Source organism: Alnus glutinosa, chromosome 1, assembly GCF_958979055.1.
Source record: "Alnus glutinosa chromosome 1, dhAlnGlut1.1, whole genome shotgun sequence".
NCBI classification, from domain to species: Eukaryota; Viridiplantae; Streptophyta; class Magnoliopsida; order Fagales; family Betulaceae; genus Alnus; species Alnus glutinosa.
Genome location: NC_084886.1, coordinates 24,362,346 through 24,385,782, shown reverse-complemented (window position 1 = coordinate 24,385,782; position 23,437 = coordinate 24,362,346). Strand labels below are relative to the sequence as shown.

The 23,437-nt window shown below is 36.1% G+C and overlaps 2 protein-coding genes across 2 annotated transcripts; both read left to right on the top strand.

The window, feature by feature from the left end:
- The first annotated feature begins 13,633 nt into the window (after window positions 1-13,633).
- On the top strand, window positions 13,634-14,870 carry LOC133857991 (uncharacterized). The gene is made up of 2 exons (XM_062293429.1): window positions 13,634-14,641; window positions 14,727-14,870. The coding sequence occupies exons 1-2, from the start codon at window positions 13,634-13,636 to the stop codon at window positions 14,868-14,870; spliced, it is 1,152 nt and encodes a 383-aa protein (XP_062149413.1).
- Window positions 14,871-17,725: 2,855 nt separating this feature from the next.
- LOC133877688 (receptor protein kinase TMK1) lies at window positions 17,726-22,078 on the top strand. Its single transcript, XM_062316073.1, has 2 exons — window positions 17,726-20,208; window positions 21,138-22,078. The coding sequence occupies exons 1-2, from the start codon at window positions 17,955-17,957 to the stop codon at window positions 21,665-21,667; spliced, it is 2,784 nt and encodes a 927-aa protein (XP_062172057.1). The 5' UTR covers window positions 17,726-17,954; the 3' UTR covers window positions 21,668-22,078.
- Window positions 22,079-23,437: the final 1,359 nt, after the last annotated feature.

The window sequence follows — 23,437 nt, the reverse complement described above, 5'->3', positions numbered from 1 at the left end:
CCTATCCCATCCTTCGAGATTACATGGCCAAGAAACGACACTTCTTCCAGCCAAAACTCTCAGTTCTTAAGTTTAGCGTATAGCTTCTTTTCTCTTAAAATCCCTAGTACTGTCTTCAAATGTTCTCCGTGATCTTTGTGATTGGTGGAATAAACCAAAATGTCATCTATAAACATGACTACGAACCAGTCAAGGTACATGTGAAATACCCAGTTCATTAATTCAATGAATACAGATGGTGCATTGGTTACCCCAAATGCTGTCTTTTGGATGTCTTCTTCCTTCACCCTGAGTTGATGATACCCTGATCGAAGATCAATCTTAGAGAAGATTGTGGCTTCCTTGAGTTGATCAAAAAGATCATCGATCCTTAGTCACCCAATTCAGCTCGCGATATTTATGCATAGAACCATCATTCTTCCTTACAAACAACACTGGTGCTCCCCATGGTGAGACACTAGGGCGAATGAAACTCCAGTCTAAAAGCTCTTGAAGCTGCTCCTTCAGTTCCTTTAATTCTGACGGCGCCATTTGGTAGGGAGCTTTGTGAATTGGCTGGGTTCTTGGTAACAAGTCGATGGTGAATTTGATCTCTCGGTCAGGATGTAACCCTGACGAAATTTCTGCAAAAATGTTAGGGTAGTCACACACTAAAGGTATATCTTCTAGCTTCTTCAACAATTCGGGTTTAGCCTTCACATAAGCTAAGAACGCAGGTGCGCCTTCACGTATGCTTCTCCTTGCTTGAGTTGCCGAGAGTAGGGATGGAGTAGCTTGTACACAGGACCCACAAAATGGGAACTCGTCACCATTAGGGGGTCAGAAAATAATTTCTCTCTTTCTAGTATCAATACTAGCATAATATTTTGACAACCAATCCATTCCTAGAATAATGTCAAAACCTAGCATTTAAAATACAATTAAGTTTGCTAATAAAGTTCTCCCTTCTATAATGATTGGACAATCTTTTACTGATTTCCTACAGGTTATTATATCACCAGTGGGTGTAGCTACATTTATCTTTTGTTCAAGGGGTTGCGTATTCATACCGCAAAGTTTAACAAATGTAGATGATATGAAAGAGTGTGTAGCACCAGAATTGAAAAGAGTGCATGCTAGGCTACCAAATAAGAAAATGGTACCTGTCACCACATCTGCATACTCTTCTTCTTCTTCTTCTTCTTCCACACCTCCAGGAGTAAGTGAATATACCCTTGCTTGGGCAGGATATTGTTGTTGGGGTCCACCTCCTTGCGATCTTGTTCCTCCAGCGGGGTTCATAGGGCAATCTCTTATGAAGTGGCTAGTTTTACCACACTTGAAACAATTTGCGCTTCTTACCCTGGAATCTTCTCCGTGCAATTTTCCACATTTGTTAGAGGAAGTTTTCTGATTTCTAGGTGCAAGTGGAAAACTTTTGCCTATGGAAGGCCTGGAGCCGCTTCCCACTGATGGCCTCTTTGTTGGGTACGAGGTTTGTTGCTTCGATTGCCTCTTCAGGTCGTAGGATGCTGCTAACTCACGATTCCCTCTTTTAGCAAAGAGATGAGACTTCTACTAGTCTGGCATAGTCTTTAATTTCGTGGCAAAGGACTCTCTCCTTGATTTGGGGGCTTAGGCCATTCTTAAACCTGGAATCAGGTTTGCAGCAAACCTAGCTAACTCCATAAATCTGGATGAATATTGCTCCATTGACATGCTGCCTTGAATGAGGTTTTGAAATTCAACAGCTTGGAGCTGTCTCTGAGCCCTATGGAAAAAGCGCCTATTGTACTCCGTCTTGAACAACTCCCAAGTAATGGTAGTTTTGTTCCTCGGTTCTGATAGAAACATCTTCCTTGAGGTCCACCATTGTCTAGCTTTGCTCGTCAGATTCAATCCAATATACCATACCTTTTGTTCGTCGGTACAGCCGAAGGTGTAAAATAACATTCCAATGTCTGTGAGCCATGCTTCCGCTACATTGGGCCCTTCATTACCTTCAAATGATCGGAAGTGGTGGCTAGAAAAGTCATGTAGTAAGCAACTTATATGTTCGCCTCTATCAGTAGGTTGTGGAATTCGTGCAATCGCTTCGGCGAAATGCCTATCAGCCATGAATTGTGCCAAGGCTGGATGAATTCCATCGTGGAACAGTGGAGGTGGAGGCAGAGGAGGTAGTTCTCCATCACCATTTTCATGGTGATTTGCCCCTTGATTGATATCGCACAGAGGTCGGCGTCTAGGTGGCATGATGTTGTTTATTAAAACATTTATTACCCACAAACATGATAAGTTTAAAACCAATAAAACTTAAGGGAAGTTTATATTAGAAGCTATCATATATTCTTCAAACAAAGCAAGTTTTAATAATTCTTCCTTTAGAATATCTTTAAATTTTCCTTTGTTCAAATGTAGTCTATTAAGCTTTCATACATGTTAAGTTAAATAACTATTTATTTCCAAAAGCTCTTGTATTAGTTCTAGACTCCTAAGGTCAAGTAACGATCCGCTTTTTACGAAAAAGCGTAAGTAATTATATCTACATAATTACGTGACATTACTACCTCAGAGACGATAAATCTTGCAGCGAAAAATATGAATATCTTTTTTTTTTTTTTTTTTTTTTTTTTCTCCCTTTGAAACGATAGGGACAATTCCCTTATAACACATGCAGAGCTCTGATTGAAATACCTCATTATGCATAAATATAATCCAAGTGTCCTACATAATAAATACACACTAAAAACGATAACATAAATGACATATGCAGCGTTAACTTTACATAATTATTGTCATATTACAAATCATAAAATAAAATACTACTTATCAAGGAATTTGTAAAATAAGTCTAACATTATCACATAAGGTAGACTATGCAAAAAGTCCACCATACAAAAGGAGACACTAGATGGCCTTATCTATATAATCAGGATCAGCACAAGGATCCTGGTAATCCTGGTATTCATCGTTCTCAGCTCCTGCACAATCGTCTGTGAGATAGTGGATAACACCACAATCCTAAATACATATAAGTGAGTTAACCGTTTTTGATAACATGATGTTTAATGCTTTATTTAAGGAGAGAGATAACATGATGATGAAATGATAGTTTTATATGCAGAGCATTAAACATTTCAATTTAGTTCTTGTACACCACTCATTTTGAGCTGTTACTCGATTAGTGGTTATCCTTGGAGTCGTTCCTCCCACATTACTTTTTTTATTAGCATATTTTCAAACTAGTAGAGTACGACCCATGTCCCTCTCCTAGTACTTTGAGAGCCGTTCCTCTCAATATTAATTATTATTGTTCTCGGTTCAGGCAAACATTAATATCCTGAACCTTTGGGATATGTTCAACCCAATATTAATAAGTCCATTATTCATGGTGTGCAATATCCATTCACACGCATCCAATTTAAATAAAACATAAACATAACATTATAGAAATCAGTTTATATCAAATGGACGACATAACGACATAAATTAAAATATTCCTCATTTTGATTTTATAAAATTTAGGCAGAGTAACGGTGTTTGGAAATATTTTCACTTTATTACAAACTAACCCAACCACACACACACATATATATGGAATCTGGTATACATATATATAGCATTCAGTAAAAACACATCTTTAACTCACACACACACACACACACACACACACACACACACGTTTTCTTCATAGTCACACACACACATTTTCAACTTACACACACACACACACAACTTACACACACACACACACACACACACACACACACACACACACACACACACAAGTATATGTATATCACAGACATGGCTTTAACTCCTACATACACGTTTGCATCACTGGCCGAGAGACATATAACACGTTTTCTTTTCCTTTTAAAGGTTTGAACTAAACAATAAAAGAATAAACAAAAGACTTACCAAAAGAGGAAACCTTCTTTGTTATGCTACTAAACCAAACCACACCAAGAAAGAGAAAGCTTTCTTAAAGAGAAAAGAGTGGCTCCCTTTTAGATAATGCAAAGGTATATTGTCCCTAAAGAAACCGTACTTATACTTGTGTGTGCTATAAATTTGTTCTTAAACTTGTCCCTAAAGAAACAGCCAGTGACCATATCATTGCGGAAATAGATGGTCACTAACGGACTAAGTAAAAGAAAAGTATTGTAGCTTAGGGGGAGTGTATCAGATGAGGGTGGCTAGGCCCTAGTAAAATAAGGTTTGACTTTTGACTGATCTATCATTGATTTTCTCTCTTGTTTAGAAAATTCATTTTCTTTAAAGTCATATCAGTGAACTTCATTCCTTATTGAGAAAGTCTTCACACACTCACACATTGCATGAGTTAAGTAATCTGTTTAAAATTTCTATTTACAGGGAATTTGTGCTAATTGAACTCTTAACTCTCAATTATGTCTTTGCAAATTTTTGAAATGCTATTTGATTGTTATATCAGTTGATTATATATGCATGTTCTAAAACTATTTTTAGGGAAATATATTGTTTTTGCAATAAAAAAGGGGTAAAATTTGACTTAATTCTAGAAAAACTCAATAATGCAGCCGTTAAACAATCCCCGGCAACGAAGCCAAAAATTGATGTGGTCGTTTTCAACTTTCAATAATAATACCACTCTCAATAGCACGAATCACTGTAGGATAGTGTTTATATTGAGGGTGTCGATCCACATGGATTGTATTGATTGTATCTATTAAGCTTCAATAAAATCAATTCTAATTTATCCTTAGAAAATGATTTTTTTTTTTTGTGATTTTTGTTTTATAAACTAACAACGAAAATTAAGTGTTGGAAAATAAATTATAGTTGAATTAAATGAGTTGGAAAATAGGGAATTTATTTCACCACTAACCTTGTACCAATGACTATCATATTAACATGGGACATTTGTAATGTTCGAGATATTATAGTAATTAAAATACAAAATTTCGGTAAATAATTGATAAAAGTTAATTTAATGTTATTAAAAAGGGATAATTGCACCGTTGGTCCCTGTGGTATGCCATAATTATTTTTCACTCCCTATGGTTTAAAAAGTTCATGGGAGGTCCTTGTGGTTAGCGATAATTACAAATCGATCCCTACAGTCAAATTTCGTTAAAAATTTTAACAGATTCCGTCAAATGCCACGTCAGCGCCACGTGTCGCCAATAAGATAGTGACACGTGTTCATCTAAATAAAAAAAATATAAATTTATTAAAAAAAATTATTTAAAAAAAAGAAGAAGAAGAAGAAGAAAAAAAAAGGCAGCAAAGGGGTGGCCGCGCACCACCCCCAGAGGTGCATGTCAGCGCCACGTGTCGCCAATAAGATGGCGACACGTGGGGCTTATGTGGCATTTAACAGAATCTGTTAAAATTTTAACAGAATTTGACGCCAGTGATCGATTTGTAATTATTGCATACCACAAGGACCTCTCATGCACTTTTTAAACCATAAGGAGTGAAAAATAATTATGGCATACCACAGGGACCAACGATGCAATTATCCCTATTAAAAATACAAAGAAAATATAAAATATAAAATTATAGAAAATAAAGAAAAAGAAAAGAAATAAATAAAATATAAAATAAATAAATAAAAAGAAGAAGAAGAAGAAGAATGAAGGGTCGTATGGCCCTTTATTTGAAGCACATGCGATGCACCCCGTTTTGGGGTGCATCAAAAGAAAAGGAGAAGGGCCACGCGACCCTTCTCAAAAGAAAAAAAAGAAAAAAAAAGAAAGAAAGAAGGTGAGGCGCATGCTGGTGCCTCACTTAAAATAAAAGAAAGAAAAGAAGAAGGGCCGTGCCCTTCTTCAGTGAAGAAAAAAAAAAGGGGGGGGGGGGGGGGGGGTGGTTGTTTTTTTTTTTTTTTTTTTTTAGGGTTTTCCAAATCTACAAAGATTTAAGCCCCCAATCTCAAATCTAATTTCGGAAACGTGATCTACATGTGTGGATCTACATTTTGACTGATTGTTTTGAGGTAAATTTCCCATGGTTCGAGCTTGTCACGAGAATTCAGGATGGTTGTTCCAGTCCAGTTTGTAAACATTGGAATCGTAATCTAATCTCAGGCTGGAGAAATTGGTGTTCATTTGCTCATATGAAAAATTTAAGGATTGTCCCCAGGATGAACAATTACTAGTACAATGATAAGGATTGGAGCAATATGAACATGGTCCATGTGGGTAGAAACTATAAGGGTAGTTGGTTGGAGTAGGTATCCTACCACTAGGCGAAGCATGTTGTGCAGAAAAATTACTATAATTGTCAAAATAAAAATCCATACTTCACTCACACCCTATAGCATGCAAATATCCCAAATAAAATATGAACCAAGTTTTTTTTTTTTGACTAAAATTTAATTTAAATAGAAAATGCAAGTGGGGTAAACAGAATTCTCCAAGGATTTGGTTCGGTCCCAGGAAATTAAGGGGGGGTCACAAGGACCTCTTAAGTCCCAAGACTTTCCTAGTAAGAATTTGCCTAAACACTTGATAGCACCGTAAGACCACACTAGCATTTTTTTTTTTTTTTTTCTTGAAGATAACACAAACAAAAATAAATAAAAGAAAAATGAAAACTAACACAAAAACGTAAGATGAAACGAAGATACCAAAAAGGTAAAAATAAAATAAAATTAAAACTTACAAGACTTATAAGACTGGACCAAAAATAAATTTTTAGCAAAAATTTCAGCTACTGAACTTCCACAGGTGATGCCCCAAGTGTTGGTGCGCTCAAGCTTCAATGTTCTTGAATTTCTTGGTACTGGCTCGAGTCGCTGGAGCGATTGAGATTGTTGATCGATCGACTTCGACGATTCAGCACAACCTGGAACAGAAACTGAAGGAGAAAACCAAAAATTCGAAAAATAAAAATAATAATAATGATTATAATCTTTTTTTTTTTTTAAAAAAAAAATAATAAAAAAATAAAAAACAAGTAAAAAGAGTAGGAAAATTATATAAAAAAAATCTAGTACAAAAATAAAATTAATTTAAACAAAACTTGATTTTTTTTTTTCTTACAAATCAACACTTCCCCGGCAACGCGCCAAAAACTTGATGTGTAAATTTTACTCGCAAGCGCATAAGTCATATGTAGCATAGTGCATGCAAGTGCGAGATCGTATCCACAGGAAAATATGTGCAAACAAAAAAAAAAAATCAATTTCTATTTAGATTAATTCTATTTTAACCTAGAGCCGTGTTTTGGATTTTTTTTTTTTTTTTTTTTTTTTTTTAAGAACAAAGAAATAAAAATGAGTAAACAAACACAAAGAAGAAAAACACTATGGTATCAGAATCCACCAAACCAAATCAAACACTATACTCTTGCATTCTATTCATAAATTCGATTCAAAGGAGCTTGATATTCAAGTTCTTAAACAAAGCGTGAAACCATTTGATGAATCCAACTCAAAAACAAATCACAATGATTATCCCTTAGAGTAGAAATCATCCATTGTATCTGTTTATCAGACAAATCACAATGAATATCCCAAGCGATGTATCCATCAGTTGAGACATAACAAATATCAAATTAAAATAAATTCTCAATCTAAAGAAATAAATCCATAAATTAAAATAGAATTCGAATATAAAATGATAAAAAAATCGAATCTACGAACATCATGGCAAGAGTGCAGGTGTTATCATTGATGAGATTTCATCCTCAACCTTAGTTGAGGATTTTAGCCTCTCATGACTAAAAACACCGAATAATCTTGAAATAAAAATATGAAATAAAACTAAGACAGAAAATTAAAAGAAATGAAGAAGGTAGAATGACAGAAATTAAACTAAATTAAACATAAAATAAAAGAAACTAAAGAGATGGAAAAGATAAAAAGACAGAAATTAAAGTAAAGTACAAAAGAAAGAAAAGAACTTGTAATGCAAACATAAAAATAAAAGAAATGTAGAATAGAGAAGACAGAAATAAAGAATTAATCTGAATTAAAAAAGAGAAAAGAGCTAAAAACGATGCTTTGAAAAGAAAATGTGTATATACAATGGTCAATATGTCCTAAGTGGTGCCTATCATGGGGTTTTTATAGCAAAACATTAGGTTAAACCCCATATTTTCAAAATGGTACCTCTACCCCTCAAAACCCTAATAAGAGAAAAAAAAAATGCTAGGGTTTGAAGCCATACTTTCAAAATGGCACATCTACCCTTCAAAACCCTAATAATAGAAAAGAATGATAGGGTTTGGAGTGTCTGCAGCCGCTAGGAGCAAGGAAATTCGCGTTCTTATATTGTAGGGGACTTATAACATAGCAGACGTTCGAATTAGGAAAAATCATATTTCACAATGATTTGTATTATTTTGAATTTTCTTTTCAACGCCACTAATTTCATCTTAATCCGATACTTGAGCTGAAAATTATGGTTGAAATACTATGACTTATGCAGAACTTGAAATTTAATCCAATTCGATTTTAACTCTAATTAGAGAAATTTCGATTTAATCATTTATTGATTTGGTTAAAAATAACCATATCATTTTCGTCTCCTCAAAATGTGCTTTCTTCCAAACTTTGCATTTTTCACTTTAAAGTTGCTATTTTCTCTCAATGATTTGCAAAATACCAAAATACAAAAACTAACAAAAAACATTAAAAAATAACAAAGCTAAAAGTTTTAACAAATGTGAGTTAAGGGGTCCAAATATATAATATTTGTCACTCATCAGAAAGCACATGTATAATGATATTCGACTAGTTTGCATTTGCATTCTATGAGATGGCATGCATTTGGAGAGCATGTATAGCATGAGTTCCCCAAAGGTTCGGAATGCCATGTTTGCATGTGTGACAAAGTAATGACATTGAGTAGATTTCATGAGATGGCATGTATTTGGAGTGCATGTATTACATGAGTTCCCTAAAGGTACGGAATGTCATGTATGCTTGTATGCTTGTATGATCGAGATATGACGTTCATTGAATTGATTGTGATGTACTGTTTTGGAATGTACGTATGCATGTATTCCCCAAAATGAAAAATAAAAAGACTTCTAATTACGGTGTGTGTGTGTGTGTGTGAACAATGTGTAACAAAATATCAAAAGTGCGGAATTTAAATGGGACAAATATTTTATTAACGAAGTGGAAACTCAATTAAGAGAAAAACCACTCAGAGGCAGCCAAACTCAAGAATTCCACTATTCAAAAGACAAAGCTAGTAACAACATAGTAACATTTACATACCCATATGCAGCGATCGTATCTTGCACTTTGACACGTAACCCAACATGAATGCCTCCCAACTAAGTCGCCTACTTGAAAGGGTCTTCAATGAATTTCTTTACCTTAAGGCTCCTCCTTAAGATAGACTTCAACACAAGTAAAGTAACAGCACACCGACAACCCTTAGAGAGTTAGCAGATCTTCACAATTTCTACCTAAACACCCTATCTAAGTATAGAAGAATTCAATACTGAATTCATGATTTTTACATGCCTAGAGGCATCTATTTATAAGCTTAAGAAAACTTGATTCGAGTCTGAAACAAACTTCTCTAGGTCGCGTCCGGACGAATAACTACAACTGCCTTTCCATAACACACTTCACGCTCTCCATATTAAGGCCGCGTTTGGACGGTGTTGTCCTAGAGTCCGAACGGTTGCAAATTGTCTACACATAATTTCCTTATCAAGGACTGTGCCGGACGGTGTTGCCTTGTCGTCCAGACGGATGCAAACTATCTTCCCAATCTGTGTCTGCAAAGGAAAACTAGAATCTTCTCGAACTCTGAAGAGCGTTTGGACGTGTTGCCATGACGTTCGGACGGATGCAACCTGGAGCTGTTCAAAAGCTTCTAGACACTGATTGGCGTCCGGACACATCACTGGGCTGTCCGGACGGAAACAAAGGATCCGACTTTTTTTGAGTTGAAATATTCACAGAATCTTCCCGGAACACTGAAAATAACCTTCTTGAAGCTTGTGACACTGAAACTTGTCATAATAAGGCTTTTTCTGTATTAGAGAAATAAACTCTAAATACTTTGAAGATTCTGAAATATACGACATTCCTGTTAAAACAGTAACATTACATAATAATGATTTTGTCAATAGAATGCAGCCAACAAAAACTAAAACAAAGGTTCGGAAGAAATGCATGCGTATATTGCTAAGATACTATGTCGAATGTTTTCCTTGCAATTTAATATTGGGAGTGCACGTATGCTTGTATTCCCCGAAAGTTCGGAGTAATTGTATGCGTGTAATGCCGTAATATTATATCCTTTACTTTTCCTAAGATACCATGTTTGAGAGTATTCGTATATTGGAATTCCCCAAAGGTTTGGATGACTTGTATGCCCAAAAGGCCGAGACATAGTATCTATTATTTCTTTAGATATCCTTGTATGCTTATATTTCCCCAAAAGTTCAGAAAGATTGTATACGAGAATATCTGAGTCACCTGATATATATGTATTGATGTGTATAATGTAGCTATTTGATTTATAAACCAAATGCCATGGTTTTACTTTATCGGTTAAAAATATTTTATGCAAAATTATCAATCCTCAAGTAACCGTTATTGTAAACATATGGTAGAATAGAAATGGTTGGCTCATTGCATGTTACAACCAATGTGTATTATATTATTAAGTTGGTAGACTCATACTTTCACTTATGCGGATGTGGCTAACACCACGACCGTGTAGATGTTGTTGTTGTTGTGGTTCCACGTTTAGGCGTCGGGTGTGGTAGATCGTGTGTGAGCCTAGTGGTCATCGAAGGGACTCATTCGTGGTGCTTTTGGGAGGCACTGACTTTGTCTAAGTCAGTCTCTCCTCATTATGTAATGATTTGTATATTGTATTAGCAATGTGAGGTGTAATGATTTTGTATAATGATATAGATGCTCTAGTTAGTTTTAAGAATATTTTTATTTGGTCCATTCAAAGACAAAATTTATTCAGGCTTTCTGTTGCGATAATTATTTAAGGATTTAGAAGAAACGTCTTGTGAATAATTGAGAAAAAGTTTCCAGTTAGTCCTTGAATTTAGGATGGGACATTACATTGTTTGTGTTGAATTTTGATTCAACTGCTCCGAGAATTTTTTATTGATCGTTTCAACTCAATAGGAGCAAGTTTGGTATTTTTTATTACTTATATTGTACCAAACTGTGTTGCTGTAATTTTACAAAAAGAGCTGTTGTAATTTCAATTTTTTGAGGATGTTTTAAACAAGTCCTAATATTGTTTCGGATTGTTTTCTAGTTGGAAAAATCGTGATTGACACAATGGTTCAAACAGATTCAAGTTCCAATGAGATTCGAAAGAGATATGATTCGCTTTTCATTCGTCAATGAATCTGAAATTCTGAATTCCAGTAGCAACTATTTGATTTCGAGTTTTTGAGCATCAATTGTGATTGTTATAAATTTGAAGTGACAATTGATTTCACATGTAAAAAGGTTGGTTAACACATTGGAAAAGCCGAAACGGTGTTTTGAATTTTTTTCTCAAGACATTTCATTATGTTTTCTAATGTACACCAAGTCTGGAATTTTTGAATTCCTGGTACATGTTAAGAACTTGTATGTTTTCTTGTTGATGCATAATCAAGGAAATAAATTTATTTGATTATGGAATATGTTATATAAGGTATATAAAATGTTATTGATCAAAAGAAAATATGGTTACAAGTTGCTTAGATGTGTTTTTTAGAAGGTCTTGGAATTAGATTTCAAGTTCTTGCGATAAAAACACATGGAATTAAATCAATCATGTCTAGATTTATAAGTGCATGGTATTAATGTTGTCAATAATTTGAAAAGATTTCATATTATTGAAACATGATTTGCATTCATAAATGTTTTTGGATGCATTGTGATTTGATCACTTATGAGTGCCAAATATTGCATATGTGAACCCCTTAATTTGCATTTACTAAACCTTTAGCTTTGTTATTTTCTAATGTTTTTGGCTAGTTTTGGTATTTCAGTATTTTGCAGGTCATTGAGAGAAAACAATAGCTTTAAGGTGAAAGAAAGCACACTTTGAGAAGACCTAGATGATGTGGTTATGTTCAACCAAATCAAGGAGGGGACTAAATCGAAATTTCTCTAATTGGAGTCAAAATCGGATTAGAATTCAAATTCTGCACATGTCATAGTATTTTGGCCATAACTTTCAGGTCAAATATTCAATTGAAGTGAATCAAGCGGCGTTGGAAAGATAGCTCAATTTTCTACAAATACTTGTGAAATAGGATTTTCCTAATTCGGACTTCTGCTATGCCAAAATTGCTCCGAAATAAAAGACCGTAAATCTGGACGGATTTGGAGTCCTTTTCCTTCTTGGATTGTGTTTTAAGTTTCCAACTCAAACTAGGAGACTAACCTCCGATTTTTCTAGGAATTCTAGGGCTTCTAGGATTTGTTTTCTCCCTATAAATAGACCTCTAAGCCTCAACAAAAAGGGAGAAAAAGTAAGAAGCTAGAGACCAAATCTATTCTTTTCTTTTTAGTTTAGTTTTTCTTTAGTTTAGAATTTATTTTTCATAGTCATGTGTAGTTAATTTTTCAACTAAGGTTGAGGATGAAGTCTCACCATTGAAGAGCAACAATATTTTCATGTAAGTTTATATTATCCGATTTTATTTGGTTTAATTTTTCCAATGTTTTACTTCTTTTCAATTTGTGGAATGATTCTTAGATATCTATTGTGATTTACGGATACATGTGATGATTTGAGATAGTTTCATTGAATTGATTGCTTGGGTTTTTATTTATCAAAACGTTGGATATTCATTGTGTTTCGTTCTACGGATACATTTGATGATTTGGTTTAAACCGGATATCTTTTGTGATTTGTGCAAAGAACGGATTCATTGAATGATTTAATGATTTTTTTAAGCATAGTAAAGCATACATAAGATTTGTATGGTGAGAACTTCGGATGTGTATTGATGAACATGATAATATGTTGCTATGATTTGGTGGGTGTGGATTCCAAAACCTTAGTACCTTTTCTTTTGTTTTATTTTACTTTATTTCGTTTATGTTTTTTTTTTTTTTTTTTTTTTTATTTATCAAAAATCAAAATCTCTTAATTTTTGGAACTAGGTTACGATTTGATTAATTTAGTCATAAATTTGTTTTCAAAAACACAATTCCCTGTGCGATCGACCTCGCACTTGCAAAACCCTTTATTGCAAACGATTCGTGCACTTGCGAGTACAATTAAAATTCACATCAAGTTATTTATTTATTTGCAATTTGTTTTTGTTATTCCTATTTCTTAAAAAAAAAAAAAAAAAAAAAAAAAGAACCAAAAAAAAAAATTGGTTGATGTTTTATGTGGGATATTTGCATGTTAAAAAGTGAGAACGAAGCATGGATTTTTCTTATAATAATTATAACAATTTTTCTACACAACATGCTTTGCCTAGTGGTAGGACACCTGCTCCTATCAACTACACTCACAATTTTTACTCACATAAACCATGTTTATATTGCTCCAATCCTTATCATAGTTCTAGTAATTGTCCATCATGGGGACAATTCTGCAATCCTTCTTATGAGCAGATGAACACAATTTTCTCCAGTCCGAGTTTCGATTCAAATTCCAATGTTTACCATTCGGACTGGAGGAACCATCCTAATTTCTCGTGGCAAGCTCAAGCCATGGGAAATTGTGCTCCCCAATACCATGATCTGCACCATCCCGAGTATCCGCAGATCAATCACCAATCTTCTTCTCCTTCATCCTACAATTATCCGGCACAAGAATTATCATTGGAAGACACAATCAAAGCATATACAGAAAAGATGAAACAGAATATACAAGAGCTCAGAAGTGTTCAAGCTAATTTCTCCAACACAGGGTTTGATTCAAATTCTAGTTTTTACAACCCAGATGGTAGCAACCATTCTGATATCTCATGGCAAGATCAAGCCACAAGAAATTATGCTCCCCTACACAATGAACTGCATCATCTTGAATATTTGCAGTTCAAAAACCAAGTCCTCCATCCTTCATCATATGATCCCTTTCCTAAAAAATTATCATTGGAAGAAACACTCCAAGCATTCATACAGACAAGCAATCGAAATATACAAGAGCTTAAAAAGGTCACCATGAGCAACGACCAGATTATGCAAGAGCTTAAACAGAGTAGACAAGAGCTGAAGAATGCCACTATGAGCAATAGTCAGGCTATAAAAGAGCTTACACATGAGATCAGGGATTCAACTCAGTTCACACATCAAGCTTTTGCCAAGAAAGAAGAACAAATCGATTATCTGGTTGTTGAATTCAACAGAATGGAGGAAGAAGAGCTTCAAAGTCAGCTGATGGCTGAAGGGCATTACAAGATTGATGAGGATGATGTTAGCCATTCTTGTCATGAGAATATTCCTGACACCAGCATACTCGAGAGTAATGAAATTGATAACAATGAGGAGGAAGGAAAAGAGGAGCAAATTGAGCACAATGAGGAAGAAGGAAAAGAGGAGCAAATTGGGCACAAAAAGGAGCAAATTGAGCAGATGGACCAAATTGAGCACATAGAGGAACAAGAAGAGAAAGATGAGCAAATTGAACACAGAGACCAAATTGAACAAATGGAGCAAGTTGAACATAAAGAAAAAATTGAGCCCCCAGCAGATACAAGTCCATCCAATGACAAGGAAGTGAGTACTGTAGCTCATTCCTTCATCATTGTCCCTCTTGAGACACATCATGAATCCAAAGTTTTAATTCTTCAATGTCTCAAAGAGCCATCATATGCCAAGATTCTCAAAGATTTATGTAGACAAGCACACAAATCTAGGAATCATCGGCCCAAGAAAATATTTCCAAGCAAGCAAATTGGCTTCCTCAGATGGAAAAACATTCTCCCAGAGTGCTATCAAATTTTAAAGAAGAAAGGGTGGAAGGGATTGGTTGGACACCCACATGATCGGGGCAGGTATGGTAATTCTTTTTTCTTTTCTATTTTCTGCATTTAATTTCTCATTTCTTTTTCCTTTTTCATTTAATTTCTTGTCATTTTATTTTTTGAATTGACAGCAATTAACCTTTTGATGTTTGTTTCTATGAGAAAATATTGCTGGTAGTTTTGTTAACAGGTGTTTAAGTTTGGAGGACGCCCTGACCTTTTTCACACCTTGATGTTTCCCTACTTCTGGTAATGTATTTCTATACTACACATTGAGGGCAATGTGTAATTCAAGTTTGGGGGTATGGAAAAACACTCTGTCTATTTGTTTGTTTGTTTATTTATTTGTCTTTTTTTTTTTTATCTAAAAAAAAAAAAAATTGCTAAAATATTGCTTACTTGTCTTTTTATTCTAGAAATAGTAAAATAAATAAATAAAATAAAATAAAATAAAATAATTTGTGTTATGTTGTTGTTTGAGCATGATTACATCCCAACTGTGGTTTGCATATCATTGGTTTGTTTAACATGTTGAACACTGCATATCTTTATAAATCTGAATCTTTTGACTCATCTGTTGGATTTGAGAGACATCACTTGTTTGAATTATTTTTCACAAGCACATTAGCATTGGTTTTGTGAGGTATGAGATTTGAATTGAGGAATGTGTGTCTTGACATTTGTTGGATGATTTGTTGATAAAACCTTGGCTTAAATTCAAAAAAAAAAAAAAAAAAAGAAGAAGAAGAAGAAGAAAAAAAAAAAAAACAATAATATCATGCATAAATTGACATAAGTTTTACTTATGATCAAGCAAATGATGAGATCCTGGGTCTTATCCATAACTATGGTATTGCTTGGTTGTGATCACCGGCCGCCACTCTTGGAGTGCAATACCTAATCCTAATCTTAATTTATAAATTCTAAAAGTATAGATCCATAAATCTATAATGAAATATTATTTATCAATTCACTGCTTTAAGTTGTGAGTCCACACTCATGGTCATATTCAGTCATCAGAAAGAAGATTTGGGGTTGAGTCAAGAACACGAAGAACACGTTCTTCATCATTCAGTATGCAAGGAACAAATCAACTGGCCTTAGTAGCCTATGAGAGGCCGATTTCGAATGTAAGTACCTTGAATATGTTAGTTTAATTAATCTAGCCTTGTTTATATTGAAGATTTTTTTTTTTTTTTTTTAACATCAGTATTCCGCTACGCATAATTTGATTAGCGCATGATCACCAATAGCTTGAGCCACCCCTTTCTATTTTTTGTTATTTTTTTTTAAATTTTTTCTTGATTTTTAAATTTTTTTTATGGAATATATGACACATGGCGAGGGTATTATAGGAATATTTTGACAAAATGGAGTTTTTTTGGCACACTTTGGTAGTTTGATGGGTTACTTAACATATTTGAAAATTCAAGGGGCTATTTTTAAAATCAGCTGTTAGTTCTGGGCTTTTATATATATATATATATATATATATATATTTCCAAAAAGAAAAAAAAAAAACAAAAATGAAAATCCAAGGTGGTGGCCCAAACTGAGAATTATATAAAACAAAATATATAAAAAAAAAAATTAAAAAAAAAAATCATTTTTTATTTTTTATTTTTTTAATAATAATTTTTTTTTAGTTTTATTTTTTAATATAATTTTAAGAATTTTTATAATTTTATGAAGGGTATTTTTGTCAATTGCGGGACATATTGACATTGTCTTTTAGTTTAGGGAGGCATTGAAACAATTTGTAGTTTAGGGGTACATTGACAATTGGGTAGTAGTTTAAGAGAGCATGTGCACTTTGTTTCCTTTTTTTTTTTTTGTTAAAAAAATTGTTCTCATTTAACAACACAAATTTTGAAAACATTGTTATTAGGGTATCTCTAATGAAATCTGAGATAATTAAAATAAACAGAAATGTGGCTCTTAAAACTTCTTCCCCAGTCTCAATAGCTAAAGAATAAAACTTCTAACAGCTAATTTATTGATTTGAACAGATTCCTTTAAGGTTCATTTGGTTTAGGGACTTTAAAATTTTGGGTTTGAAAAATAACGATTTCATAATGTAATTAATAAAAATGTGATTTTTAAAAATGTAGTACGAATAGCAAAATAGTAAAACCTCAACAGCTAATTTATTGATTTGAACAAATCCCTTTGAAGTTTATTTGATTTAGCGATTTGAAAAATAACAATTTTAAAATGCAGTTAATAAAAATAGATTATTAAAAATGTAATTAAGGGTATAGTAAAATCGTAATTTGACCTATAAAAATTATGCACAACATTATCTATAATTTGAAAACTTAAATTTTGCTACGTTTTCAAACGCATTTTCAAAACGGAACACTTCTTGCAATTGTTTAAAAACGCATTTTTTTTCTTCAACTTGCAAATTTATAGGGCCAAATGGACTCTTACAATCGGATAAAAAGAGTTAAAAGAGAAATTTTCTACTTGGGGATCATTCAAATGTTTAGCCTACTATTATCATGACAATAAAAGGGAGTACTAAAAACAACCCATTTCAAATGAATTCATTATTATCTGTTTATCTGAGGTGACAGCAAAGAATTTAAGAACCTGCACCTCAATTAAAAACCTTAACCCACTTTTACGTGTCCAGATCATCATTTTTAAACCTCACAGTCACACCCCCCTAACCCCCACACCTGGGCCCCACACGCCTGTGCCAGCCTATTTCACTTTCCCCAAACGACACTACCAAAAAAACACACACCCATCGTCACTGTCCGATTGCAATCTCTCACGTGGGACCCAGCTCTACGAGCGGCTCTGATCAACACAAAATCTCTGCATGTCTTTGAAATGCACGCCTTTATAGCGGCCCCTCTCTCCTCCATCTCCGCCGCTTCTTCTTCCTCTAATTCGCTTTCATGGAAGGAAAGACGCTTTTTTGATGTTTTTGTTATCTTTTTAAGAACTCAAACGATCAAACCTCATTACCTGCGATGCCCACATAACCCTAGAATCCACCACCACCGCCGCCGCAAAAACCCAGCAGAGCCTTTTTTTTTTTTTCCCCGGGAAAGATGATGGGTCCTCGCCTTTTTACCTTTTTTCTTCCTCTTCTCGTCCTCTGTCTTCCCGTCCACTGCGACGACGCACAATTGCTGAACCTCCTCAAGCAGAACATCAAGAACTCCGGCTCTCTCCCGTGGTCCGGGACCGTCCCCTGTGAATGGAGGTACATTACGTGCGACAAATCGAATCGGGTCCAGAAGATTCAACTCAAGGGTCTGAATCTCCAGGGCACACTCCCCGCGCAGCTACGTGACCTTTCGTCCTTGATGGACCTGGAGGTCCAGGATAACCAGTTCACCGGCCCGTTCCCAAGCTTCGCAGGCCATGGCTCGCTTCTGACAATCATAGCCCACAACAACAGCTTCGAGTCCTTCCCCGCCAATTTCTTCACCGGCATGACGTCCTTGCAGTCCATAAACATCGACTACAACCCCTTCTCGGCGTGGACGGTCCCTGCCAACGTCACGGACGCGACGTCGCTCACGGGTTTCTCGGCCAACAACGCCAACCTCGTCGGTAAAGTCCCTGATTTTTTTGGAACTATGGTAGGTTTGCAAGTGTTGCATTTGGCTATGAATAACCTCGAAGGCGAATTGCCGTCGAGCTTTTCGGGTTCGGGAATTCGGAGCCTTTGGTTAAATGGGCAAAAAGGTAATGATAAGCTTAATGGTACAATTGCTGTTTTGGCTAATATGACCTCCTTGACTGAGGTTTGGTTGCACGGGAACCAGTTTACCGGTCCGATACCGGACCTTTCGAAGGCAACACTGTTGCAGAATGTTAGTCTTAGGGATAACCAACTAACGGGGATTGTTCCGGCGTCGTTGGTGAATCTTCCGAAACTTAACGTTGTGAAATTGTCGAATAATTTGCTTCAAGGGCCTGAACCCAAGTTTGGTAATAACGTGGATTTAGATATAGCAGGGCTTAACAGTTTTTGCACTGGTGTACCTGGTAGTCCTTGTGATTCGCGTGTTACTGCTTTGCTATCGGCTTTGGAAGACTTCGGTTACCCAAAAACCTTTGCGCAGAATTGGAAAGGAAACGATCCTTGTGCTGGTTGGAGGGGGATTGTTTGTGCCAATGATGATATTTTGATTGTCAATTTCCAGAAGATGGGTCTGTCGGGTACGATTTCGCCCAACTTTTCTGTGCTTAAAACGGTGGAAAAATTGCTTTTGTCTGATAATTATCTGAATGGTACTATCCCGGCTGAGCTTACAGAATTGCCGAATCTTAAGCTGCTCGATGTTTCGAACAATCAATTGCATGGTAATGTACCATCTTTTAGAAATGGGGTGACGGTGATTACGGATGGGAACCCTGATATCGGAAAGGAAGGTAATGGCCCTTCACCGCCTGGCTCACCTTCTGATCCACCTGCTGGTGGTGGTGGTGGTGGAAGCGGCAATAAAAAATCCAAAGCTGGAGTGATTGTGGGGGCTGTAGTTGGCAGTGTTGGTGGATTGGTTTTACTTGGGGCTGCGCTTTTCTGTCTGGTAAGTAAAAAACACAAGCGTTCTGGAAAAGTACAAAGTCCACATGCCGTTGTAATACATCCTCGACATTCTGGGGACCAGGATGCCGTGAAGCTCACAGTTGCAGGAGGTAGTGACGGTGCAAATGAAGCTTTCAGTCCCAGAAGTGATGGACATGGTGACATTCACGTTGTGGAGGCTGGGAACATGGTCATTTCCATTCAGGTTTTGAGGAATGTGACCAATAATTTCAGCGAGGAGAATATATTGGGAAGAGGGGGTTTTGGAACTGTTTACAAAGGGGAATTGCACGATGGGACGAAGATTGCAGTGAAGAGAATGGAATCGGGGCCAGTGGGTGAAAAGGGCCTAACAGAGTTCATGTCTGAGATTGCGGTTCTTACAAAGGTTCGACACCGGCATTTAGTTGCACTTCTTGGGTATTGCGTGGATGGAAATGAGAGGCTTCTTGTTTATGAATACATGCCCCAGGGGACCCTTAGTAGGCATCTATTTAACGCGAGGGAGGAAAGCTTGAAACCTTTGCAATGGACAAGAAGGCTGACCATCGCCTTGGATGTTGCCAGGGGGGTTGAATATCTACATAGTTTAGCACATCAAAGCTTCATCCATAGGGATCTTAAACCGTCCAACATTCTTCTTGGAGATGATATGCGGGCTAAAGTGTCAGACTTTGGATTGGTTCGGCTTGCTCCGGAAGGAAAATTCTCAGTTGAAACTAAACTAGCTGGAACTTTTGGGTATCTCGCACCAGAATATGCAGGTAACTTTCAGATCATAAGTATTTAAAATGTTTGTTACCCTTTCTTATGCTCAAAAAAATCTCTAGTTGGTTATCGTTAAATTAAACAATGTTGTGGACATTAGATTTTAATTATAAGCAAAACAGGAGAGGATGCAACAAGTTAAAATTTGATTTGAATATAACATGAATATATAGTCTTCATTTGAACTACTTTTTGTTGTAGAGGAGCACATAGACAGGAAAATTTATGGGACTGTCAATAGCAGATTTCACTATTTACGATTTAGCTGCCTTTCTAACAAGACAATCGCTCCTATGTTACTGACTGAAGATAACTTTGATCTGAATGAAGTAACATAATGAAAATTGATGGAGCTTATGATAATTAATATGTAATATGACTTGTGAAGGCACCATCTTTGGACTTAAAATCCTATTTTATCTGATTAGATGGGACTTCATTGTGCCCCTCAAAACATAATACTACTGCACAGCTTCCTTTATTGGACTACATGCCTTACAATCCTTGGTTTGATACATGGATTTCAGCTTATAAGTTTAATGTTGATATTGTGGTGGTGGTGGTGCTTGTGCCTGAAAAATTCCGTCATTTTCTGTTTCTTCTATGTTTCAAATTGCTGTCACAGTTCCATTTGTTAAATACAGATACGTATTTATTCTTTTCTTTAATTAGTTTTAGGTAGTACTAGAACTTTTCCTTACTCAAATGCCATGGAAACTAAACAGAAGCACTATTTTACATTGAAACTCTTCTCATGGGATGTACAAATCCTAAGTAGATGTTTGTTATTCATAATGTACACAGGTTTGTCTAAACTAATTTTCTCCCTTCCTTCATGCTTGGTACCTCACCATAGTCAAGTAAAAGATTGTTCTGAATTTGGTTTCATGGTACTGACATTAAAATTTCATGGATGACTGGGCAGTGACTGGACGGGTGACTACCAAGGTTGATGTGTATAGCTTTGGAGTGATTTTAATGGAGCTGATCACAGGTAGAAAAGCACTTGATGATTCTCAGCCTGAAGACAGTTTGCACCTTGTTACGTGGTTCCGTAGAATGCAGCTTAACAAGGATACATTTCAGAAGGTCATCGACCCAACGATTGATCTTGACGAAGAAACCCTTGCCAGTATTACTACTGTTGCACAGTTGGCTGGCCACTGCACTGCAAGGGAGCCCTACCAGAGGCCTGACATGGGTCATGCTGTGAATGTGCTTTCATCTCTTGTTGAGCTCTGGAAACCAACAGAACCAGATGCTGAGGACATGTATGGTATTGATCTTGATCTGCCCTTGCCGCAAGCACTCAAGAAGTGGCAGGCTTTTGAGGGAATTAGCAATTTGGATGAATCTTCTTCCTCATTCCTTGCTAGTGCAGACAATACCCAAACCAGCATCCCAACTCGCCCATCTGGGTTTGCAGAATCATTTACATCGGCCGATGGACGTTGAAGCTTTTGGGAATTAAGTTGGATTATTCTTGATGGCTCCCAGTGGTTTAACTTGTTTATTCCTTTTGCCCTTTTCTCCTTATCTCTTCTTTTTGTGAGCTTTTTCCTCTTATCCCTCATTCCTAGTTGGAGATGCTTTTTCTTCCCACCCACTCTGGCGTTTGAACAGTTTTTCATTGTTCTGTATTTCCGAAGCTCTGGATGTGCAAATTAGACAAGATACACTTGAGAAAGAGGTGATCTTTGACTGATGTTCATCCCTTTCGGGCTTGACTTGGATTACCGCCCATCCCCATCGTGTTTTTTTAGCATTACAAGCATAAAGAAAGGATTAAGTTAATTACTCGTCATGTGTACACATCGCTGATAGATTTCGATGACTTGAACCAATTTCATATCGGCCTAAACAAAATCCTCGAAAGTTGTCTTTCATTCGCATTAAATTCTATACAATTATTCTGCATTGAGTTGATCTTGTAGAACAATGCTTTGGCACAAGATGCTTGCTTATGACTAACAGCTATCAATTGAAACAGGGTTAGAGGGAATCTGATAGTGCGTATTTTATTTGGGTTAACTATTTTGACTCCTTGATTTAACGACTTTATTTTTTGCTCTTTATGTTTCATTTCGTATCACATGTGGTACCTTGTTTATTGCTAAAGACGAAGATAGTAATTCCGTCAATCTTTCGTCAAAAAACTTAACGGAAGTTCATGTCTATGGCCTTAAAAAATTGACACTACTTATGCTTAGTTAAAAATTAAAATATTAAAAAACTAAAAGACTAAAATTAATTAAAACTAGAAAAAACTACAAAATCAGTCTTTGTGTTTGGTCTAAATTACAAATTGCTTCTTGCGGTATACAAAATAATTCAGTGGTCTTTAGGGTAAGCCAAAATAACAATTGAGTTTTTGTAGTCAAATTGAGTCAAAAAACTTAACATATTATATTAGTGTGCAACGTCAGCATTAATAGAATGATGACACTTGTCATTATATATATATATATATTATAGAAATACAAATATATAAAACCTTAAATTTAAAAACTTAATTTTTTTTTTCAACAAATAAAAACAAAAAAAAAAGACAAAAAAAAAAAAAAAAACAAAAGAAGGAGGGGGGGGGGGGGGGGGGGGGTGTTTAGGGAAGGGGTCGCTATTAGTGATGGCCAATCCCCTTTGGGAGAGGGGCTGGCTTGCGAGCCATCACCGAAGGTGGCGCCAGCCACACTATGGGCCGGGGGTGGCTCGTGAGCCATCTGTTAAGGAATATTTCTTAACACTTAAGGTGGGGCCAGATTTGCCCTCCAAGTGGGAGTCCGGACCTCGAGTTTTGGTCACTGGCAGCTTCCCGGATTTATTGGACCAATCAAATCAAGTTAGAGAAGACATAAAACGTTCACACAGAGCTTCGTGCTTGACAAGGGCAAAATAGGCATGTGGCATACATGGGTATAAAAAGGGAGTATCAAAATTATTAAAGGCAGATCTATTATCTCTGGGAGATCCTCTCTCTCTCTCCCTTTCTCTCTTCTCTATATAGACACTTGACTGACTTGATCTTCGGAGATCGTTGGAGGAGGCCCCGCCGGCCAACCCCCGGTGGGCCTTTCTTGTTTTGCAGGCCATGGCGCGGGCGAAGGGGACGTCTCTGATCATGCCACGTCACCGGACCAAAAAATTACATCAACACCATCCTTGATGTGGCCGGCACAACCTCTAGGGTGGCTTGAAGGCCATCCACTGTTACTTAGGGGCGTAGGC